General features: G+C 50.4%; 1 protein-coding gene across 24 annotated transcripts in view; it reads left to right on the forward strand.

Annotated features, from left to right (window-relative positions):
• Positions 1-158: 158 nt before the first annotated feature.
• Positions 159-8,434, forward strand: part of MADD (MAP kinase activating death domain) — a 63,834-nt gene continuing 55,558 nt past the window's right edge. For 4 of the 24 annotated variants that reach the window (XM_019656361.1, XM_019656363.1, XM_019656353.1 and 1 more), the window contains exons 1-6: positions 177-417; positions 2,928-3,087; positions 3,694-4,290; positions 4,665-4,968; positions 5,324-5,455; positions 5,896-6,009. In XM_019656361.1, coding sequence (XP_019511906.1) covers positions 3,026-3,087; positions 3,694-4,290; positions 4,665-4,968; positions 5,324-5,455; positions 5,896-6,009 — 1,209 coding nt within the window. In that variant the 5' untranslated portion in view covers positions 177-417; positions 2,928-3,025. Of the gene's footprint in view, positions 418-2,927; positions 3,088-3,693; positions 4,291-4,664; positions 4,969-5,323; positions 5,456-5,895; positions 6,010-8,434 lie in introns of all 24 variants that reach the window. The other 20 variants (XM_019656346.1, XM_019656350.1, XM_019656342.1 and 17 more) reach the window with 12 other exon arrangements.

Here is an 8,434-nt window from a genome sequence, read left to right on the forward strand (position 1 = left end):
TTAAAGAGTGGAGACACCGTGTAATCTTTCTTGCAACCGCTTCCCTCCCCATCTTCGTGCATCTTTAAATTCTTCCTCCTTTTTCTGTCCTCCTCTCTTCCCCAACTCTGCCTATTGCCTGCCTCATCGCTTTCGTTCTCCCCCACTCTGGACCAGTCTGTGCCGATGTGCTTGCAAGGTCACTGCCTGGGGTGGAGGAGGAGAGCCTCCTGTCCTGCTCACGTCAGCAAAGATGTCATATCGCTCTCAGGTTCCTGTGGTTTTACTATGACATCCTGCCCAAAACGAGGGACGAATCCAAAGGGCTGGTTAACGTGGCCATTTGTAGGCTGAAAAGACATCGATAACTTAAAGGCCTGTGGGTTCTAAATCTGCGCCTGAGTGGAGCCGATGGTGATGTAGGAGTTAAGCAGATAGGTATGCATCTTGAGCTTCATGCCTTTGGAATAAGAGGGTAGGAACCAGGTGCTCCGCGTTAGTAAATATGGTTGAGGCTGGAGGCAGTGTCTGAGCTTGGGTGGATATGAAGACAGAGTGTGTGACTTATAGGTGGTGGCAGAGAATTTGTGAGGAGTAAAGAGGGGAGAAAAGCCCTGGTTATTTGCAGCCTGAATAACCAAAGGCAGTGACTGTTGATGGGAGAGGAATTGTGGCTAAAAATCTATCCTATTGCTTAGTAGCTAGAATAGTCACAAGGTCTCAGGGTCATTGTGGCCCCGGAGGGAGATGAGCACTGGAGAGAGCGTGATAATGACTTGAGTTTTAGCAAATGATTCTCAGTGGAGAGGGGCTGGGATACTACCAAGGCTAGAGAGAGGTCTGAGGCCTAATATATTAGTAGAAGATGCTTCAGGTGTGATCATTGCTATTTTGGCAGGAAAGGGCTCCTGGTTTTCAATGTAAGTATAGATTTCAAGGCTTAGCCTTGAGCTCTGGTCCTGTAAATTCTGTTTTCTTTTAAGATTCAGCAGGCCTTTGAATAACATTGTTTTGTTCAAATGGTGTAGTTATAAAGTTAATGAGATGCTGTAGGAACTTTTAACTCTTGTTCATGTCAATTAGCCTATTGTAAAATTGTTTCTGTTACATGTCGTTTCATGTAAAGTTGAAGAACCCATTGACGACGTTAAGCGAGGACTTACTGTACTTTGGCTCTCATCCTAGGTGTTTTCCTCATAATTCTTTATAGAACGAATTATGCCTTTACCCATCTTCCATCTCATTTCTGTTTCCCTCCCCTTCTCATTCTGCTTGGGAGGAACTGAGTTCAGCTTTGTCACAGTGCCCCACCTTCTGAAGTCTGCTCAGGCTCCATAGCAGCGGAGAGAACCAAAGGACTTTCTGGGTGATGGTGATGGTGATGCCTAGACTTGAGTATATGGCATGCTTGGGAGCTTGGTTTTGGTTGTGTGAAAGAAGATATCTCTATCAAACTCCAGAATTCAGACAAAGTGCAAATTAAAGACAGATGGGGAGAAGATAACATAATTAGCAGGTGCTGTCAGTGGAAGAGGTGTCTTCCATATTCAAGGCGAGTGAATTGTTATGGGCCCTGGCCGACTCTGGAGTAGCAGCTGCTAGCACTGTGCGGTCACCAAGCAGGGGAGGGGCCGGTCACCAAGCAGGGGAGGGGCCGTGGCTCTGCTATAAATAGTACTGGGAGCCAGAGTTGCTATGGAGACTAAACTGAATCCTATTACCTGCAGGTCCTCTACTGGGAGCAAGAGAAAGGAGGGAGCAGTTATTTTGAGGATTTCAGAGGTGTTGCAAATAAATCTTTTTTATTATTAAGTAGGGGAGAAAAAAGTTAGAACTTCTACTCATTATCTGAATCAAATAGGACCTGAAGCGTAGAGGAAGTGTGTATGTCTGTGTATGGGAGTGCACGAAGCAGCAAAGGGAGTGGTGTGTGAGTGTTTGTGTAATGTAATGGGATTGTCTGGTGTGTTTAGTGAGCAAGGTCTTAGTGTGGCCATGTGTAGGGCACAGTAGTGGAATTCTGGAAGCACTGAAAATAGCCTTGTAGTGGAGTGAAACATTTCATTACAGAAGTGTATGGAGACCCAACAGGAAATAAATTATAATTAAGACCATGTAAGCTTTTCCTAATTTTTACACTATGGTTAGAAATTCCTCTTGAGCACCTCTCCCTGTCCTTGAAGAAATCTAGTTATTTGTACATCCAATTCCTAATCTTGGTAAGATACAGAAGGACAAGGCCTCATCTGTATGTATTGTATTACCGATTTCAATCCTGGGACCAAAAATAGAGGAGAAAGACTATGCTTCAGCACCAAGGGCAGAGCTAGTAGCAGTAGCCACTGGGCCCCTTTCTTGCTTGAAGCAAAGGGAAGAAATAATGGTTCAGATAAAGCAGGTGGGGCACAGACAGTCTTCATTTGAGATTGCATGGGGTAGAGTAGCCAGCTGTTGTTATTGTCTGAGTGCAATTAACTATACAGTCTATACGGTAGTTTCACATCAAGCTGAATGCAGAATATTGAAACAATAATTGGGTTTCCATCTAGAGCAAGGAGTGCAGATGAATGCTGATTAGAGAGTCTGGTTTGATCCTGATCCACCCTGGAGCGGGTCCTGAAAGTGACTTAATTTTTGTTCCCATAATGACTGGTTCCAGATTAAACTGGATCTGTTTTTTCAGAAACAGAGCCCCAGGGGCAAGGCTGGGAATGAACTGGTTTGTAGGGGTGGAGAGGTGAGCCATTATTTATCCTACTTCTTGACAGTTGACTCTGTGAGCTCATGAGCCTAGACTGAACTCTAGGCTGGGAAAAGTGTCAGGCTCGCCTGTCTTTAGGACTAAAATGGAAGACCTTCTGAACGAGGCCTCTGGCAGGGATGAAGCTGAGAGGGCCGAGTCCCGCTAGGCACAACCATGGATCTTATCGGTACTTTTTTCCTATTAGACTTGGATTTTCAGATCTTATCAGAATTCCTGCTGGGAACACGGACTCCTCGCTTGGTGCCTTGAAGTTTCTCTGAGATGAACTGATGAATTGGAACCATGGTGCAAAAGAAGAAGTTCTGTCCTCGGTTACTTGACTATCTAGTGATCGTAGGCGCCAGGTAACCAGGAAGACACCGATTTTTGTCTTGTCATCTGGAATAGCCACAAATCTGCAGTCACTCCCCTTCCCATGTTGATTTGCGTATCTCATCCTTCCCCTATTATCTATACTCTGATGGGAACATTGATGCCAGCAGCGAGCATGACACAGGTGGATTGGGAGCAGCGGCCTAGAGGAACAGCCGGAGCTCAAGTCTGCACTTAATCAGCATCTTTGCGATCTTAAGCAAATATACTCCATATACCCCAATTTCCTTGTTTTGTAAAAAGGAAAAGTACGTTGTGCTCCTTTTCTATCGACATATGTATACACTCTTTTGGTAATTCATTAGCTAATACACCTTGAGAGGCACTAATTACCTTAAGGTGTTAGTGGTCATTTTATTGTTGCAGGTTTTCTCTCGTCTCAGGTGTCTCCGTGACAGCGCAGGCCTCAGTTAGCCTAACAACTAAATGTAGCAAGCAACACCCACATTTTTCCCAAGGTCTTGCAGTTAGGGTGCTTTATCCAAAATAGCACTTGAAACTGTATTTGTTGACCGTGGTAAAACTTGATACAGCATCCTATCCCTCCAGGCTGCTGACTTTGTCTTTATGCTCCTCAGGCACCCGAGCAGTGACAGTGTGGCCCAGACGCCTGAGCTGCTTCGGCGATACCCGTTAGAGGACCATGCCGAGTTTCCCCTGCCCCCAGATGTCGTGTTCTTCTGCCAGCCCGAGGGCTGTCTGAGTGTGCGGCAACGGCGCATGAGCCTGCGGGATGACACCTCTTTCGTCTTCACCCTCACTGACAAGGACACTGGAGTCACGCGTTATGGCATCTGTGTTAACTTCTACCGCTCCTTTCAGAAGCGAATGCCTAAGGAACGGGGGGAAGCGGGGGCAGCGTCCCGGGGGAAGGAAGGAGCCCGGGCCACCTGCGCCTCAGAAGAGGTTGGCACTGAGAGCTCGGAGAGTGGCTCGTCCCTGCAGCCCCCCAGCACCGACTCCACCCCTGACGTGAACCAGTCCCCTCGTGGAAAATGCCGGGCCAAGGCGGGGAGCCGTTCCCGCAACAGTACTCTGACGTCCCTGTGCGTGCTCAGCCACTACCCCTTCTTCTCCACCTTCCGGGAGTGTCTGTACACCCTGAAGCGTCTGGTGGACTGCTGTAGTGAGCGGCTGCTGGGCAAGAAGCTCGGCCTCCCTCGGGGCATACAAAGGTACGGTTTGCCACTGATGCTCAGAAGAGGGGGAGCATGGATGAGATGAGGTCTCATTGGTCTGTGAAGGGCCAAGGAAATTTCCTCTAAAGCCTGAGGTCCTCTGGACCTATCGAAGCGTACTGTGTTAGTCCTTAAGCTGAGGACTGCTGCTGAGTCAGACCTCCTACCATAATTGTGTTTGGCGTGCTGTCGAGGAATTTGATGTTTCATGGTGGGCAGTTTAACACTTGTTCTCACCCTTGTGTCCACCCTCTGGTCTGAGCCCAAAGGGTTGGCTTTTCCAGGGGTCACCGTTATACCCTCTGTGTTTACACTGATTGCAGTGGGGCTCCTGGTGCTCATGTGTCTTTTTCCTGCTGTCGGCTCCACAGGGACACCATGTGGCGCATCTTTACTGGATCGTTGCTAGTGGAGGAGAGGTCAAGTGCCCTTCTGCATGATCTTCGAGAGATTGAGGCCTGGATCTATCGACTGCTGCGTTCCCCAGTCCCCGTGTCTGGGCAGAAGCGGGTAGACATCGAGGTCCTCCCCCAGGAGCTCCAGCAGGCTCTGACCTTTGCTCTCCCAGACCCCTCTCGGTTCACCCTGGTGGATTTCCCGCTGCACCTTCCCTTGGAACTTCTGGGTGTGGATGCCTGTCTTCAGGTGCTAACCTGCATCCTGCTAGAGCACAAGGTGAGAGGGCCAGCTTTCTGGGCCTTTCTAGAGAAGGAGCTTTGCAATATGGCAGAGGCTAAACCCTGAGCTGTTTGAGGACAGGGACTACATCTTTTTCATCTTTTCGTTCCCAGGAGGTAACACGATGCTAGGTACATAGCAGGTACTCAGTAGGTGTGGGTTGAATTAAGGTACTGGTGTCGTGAGGAATGTATTCAGAGGGCTTGCCACTCCGTTGAATTACCTGTAACTATATTGACCTACTGGAGCTGTAGGCATGGTGAGACAGAAGTTAATTTGTAGTATTGGAAGCTGTTTGCTCATAAACCTTATTTATGCTGTCGAGTGACCCTTGTGGTATGGCTGGCGACAGGTGGTGCTACAGTCCCGAGACTACAACGCACTGTCCATGTCTGTGATGGCATTTGTGGCAATGATCTACCCCCTGGAGTATATGTTTCCTGTTATCCCACTGCTGCCCACCTGCATGGCATCGGCAGAGCAGGTGAGTCTCAAGGTGTCTTCTGTCTTTGTCACCACACTCTTCCAACTCTGTCCAGCTCTGGGGGAGAAGGAAGGCTCAGTGACCAAAGAAGTTGTAAATTTGTACTAGTCCTCAATCCCTTATCACCGCTTATTTGTCTGCAAAATCTGACCTGACTTGAACTGAGCTGGTGGCAAAACCTATGCTATTTGTGGTTTTTATTTGTCACAGTTCATGTTAATGATTATAGACTACTGGCTACACCACTGCAGGTATTACAGAATATACAGAACATGCACTGTTGCCTTTCTAAAATCTGAAAAATTCTGAATTTTGAAACACATCTATGCTCAAGGGTTTTGGAAAAGGGATTTTGTTCCCTTATCTAGAAAAATCCTGACTTGATAAGTGATCACAGCAGGTTTTATTTTTGTTTCTTATCTTCTTCATCCTTTCTACAGCTACTGTTGGCTCCAACCCCATACATCATCGGGGTCCCTGCCAGTTTCTTCCTCTATAAACTGGACTTCAAAATGCCTGATGACGTGTGGCTAGTGGATCTGGACAGCAATCGGGTGAGGCTCTTGGCTGAGGCATTGTCGGGTCTAGAATAGGATAGTGTTCTGTTTTTCTGGATTACTCCCAGGAAGGTCCTGCGTTAGTGGGTGATTTCTATTGTGTGAGTCNGGGATCCGTCTCTGATTATGTCATGCCGCCAATTCTCTGCCTCTCCCACAACTCCCCTGCCCTTGCCCCCTTCCCTGGGGAGAGACAACGGCTGTACTAGTCCCTCTCTTTCCCCCAGGACCGGCTGATGTTCCCACGGATGCTAATGAAGCTGGTGAGCCTCCGGACACTGAGCAGCGTCCACTCAGAACAAGTGTTTGCACTGCGCTTACAGGACAAAAAGCTTCCCCCACTGCTCTCTGAGATCTGGGATGTGCACGAATGACCTTCCTGCACCCTTATCCTCTGTTTTCGGGACTGGCTGAGGCCCGGTGGTTGCCTTCCAGAGGTGTAACAGACTAAGAAGGGCAAATATTCCTGGGAGCTGGGCAACGGAGATCCTCACATGGGTGGCATTAAAGGAGAGTCAAAGGGTTGGGAGTTTTGTGGCTGTTGGGCAGCGGGTGTCCTGCCAAAGCTGTACTCCATTTGAACACTGTACTGACCCGACCAAATGGATGAACCTGGGGGCCGCTTTGCACAAGGTTCTCCAGGGCCCTACCCATCCTGCCTCTACCACTTCCTGTTTTCCCCACAGGGCCCCAAGAGAAATTCTCCACTGTCACTCTGCGACTTGGCCATAAATGCCTCCCTGCTGCCTCACTGATAAGTCTGGCAGTGTTTGTACAGGAAGACCAAAATGAATACAGAATGAGAGAAACAATTTCTGGACTGGGGGGGAGGGATACGGCAATAGAGGGAAGGATCGCCCCCAGACTCAGAGGAGGGAGACAAGTCACAAGTGCCAGCCTGCCAGCCTTGGCAGTGAGAGGGGACCTCCTTTTACTAGCCCAATTGCGCCGTGAGGGTAAATAAAATGCTTAAGTTAAGATGTCCCTCCCCCTTTCATGATCCAGGAGGGGGGGGATCATGTTGTCTTTCTGTGGGAGAGGGCGTGTTGAACTTTCGGAACTAGCACCTCAGCCAAGCACCTGTGTTCACGTGCACGCATGAATAATACCTTGGTTTTTCCGTTGGCATCTGAAGAAGAGGGCACAACAATCCCTCCTCTCGGCCCCTAGGCCCTGTGGGACAGGAAGAAAAGTCCCCTGAGGTCAGGAGGAGGATGTCCAGTCTCGGGTTGGGCCTCTCAGGACTGGACTCCATTTCCCAGTGGGCACCGCGGCACCGCTCACGGCCCCTTCACTTGCAGTGCACCCCGTGTAGGTGATGCCGCGCCTTCCGGCCTCAGTTCCCCGCGCTGCCCCTGAATTGGTAGGCTCCGCCGCCAGGGCAGCTGGTTCCAGCCCATCCGTGTGCAGGGAGAGAATGGTGAGGTGTGGATGGCACGGTCAAAAGTCTCAGGGGCAGTTTATCTTGAGAAGTCGCTTCCCAATTAATCCACATTTCGTTGCAATGGGCGTTATTACCACGTCGAATTAAAATTTGCGCAACCTAAACAAAGGCATTCCTTTGGGTCCTCCCCTTGGCACAAAGTGGCGCTGGGCTGGCCCTGCGCTCCCCATCGCGTTCCCACCCCCCGCACGTATAGGTAGCTGTGTGCGTAGCCGCGTTTCTCCCGAGGTCGGCTCCACCCTTCAGCGCTCGGCTTGGTGCCGCCCTGTTCCCCCCCCCCGGGGGTGAATGGTACGGCCCCCGGCCCCCCTCAGACTCCCCTCCATCACGGGGTCGGAGTGGTACGCACCCACCCGGTGCAGACACGGAACTGGCGCGCGCTCCGAGCGGTGCCAGTGCAGGGGATCAACTGACGTTCGGCTGCCGGGGGACGTCCGGCCGGTCTGGCCAGTCCCCCGAGGCTCGGGAGGTAGGAGGGTCCTGGCCAGTGGGAGCCCTTGAAGGGTATTTGGGCCTCCTAGGAGGAAACGGGCTCTGAGAGAAAACAGCGTTCTAGGGGGAAAGGGTCTCTGAGGAGGCCCTAAAAGCGTGAGGGCGCGTGCGGTCTCGAGAGCGAGTTGGAGGGTCCGTAGAGAAGGGGCGGGGCTAGAAGTGGGGGCACTCCGAGCCGCCGAGGGGATGCGGGCTGCGGGCCTAGGCTCAGCTCGAGGCTGCTGGGCTCGATTTGTGCCGGACTGGCGGCGGCATTGGTTCCGGGGCGGAGGAGAACTGTCCAGCAGGTGAGGGGGCGGGCAGAGCTGTCCAGCCCGGGGGCCGACCCGGGATTGGCACCTGGCGCGCGCGCGTGGGTATGCGCCTTATTTTTGGTTCGGGTTTGGAGAACCATGTTTGGTTCTTAAATATATATATATATATATATATATATATATATATATATATATATATATATATATATATACACACACACACACACACACA

Source organism: Hipposideros armiger, unplaced genomic scaffold (assembly GCF_001890085.2).
Source record: "Hipposideros armiger isolate ML-2016 unplaced genomic scaffold, ASM189008v1 scaffold_258, whole genome shotgun sequence".
NCBI classification, from domain to species: Eukaryota; Metazoa; Chordata; class Mammalia; order Chiroptera; family Hipposideridae; genus Hipposideros; species Hipposideros armiger.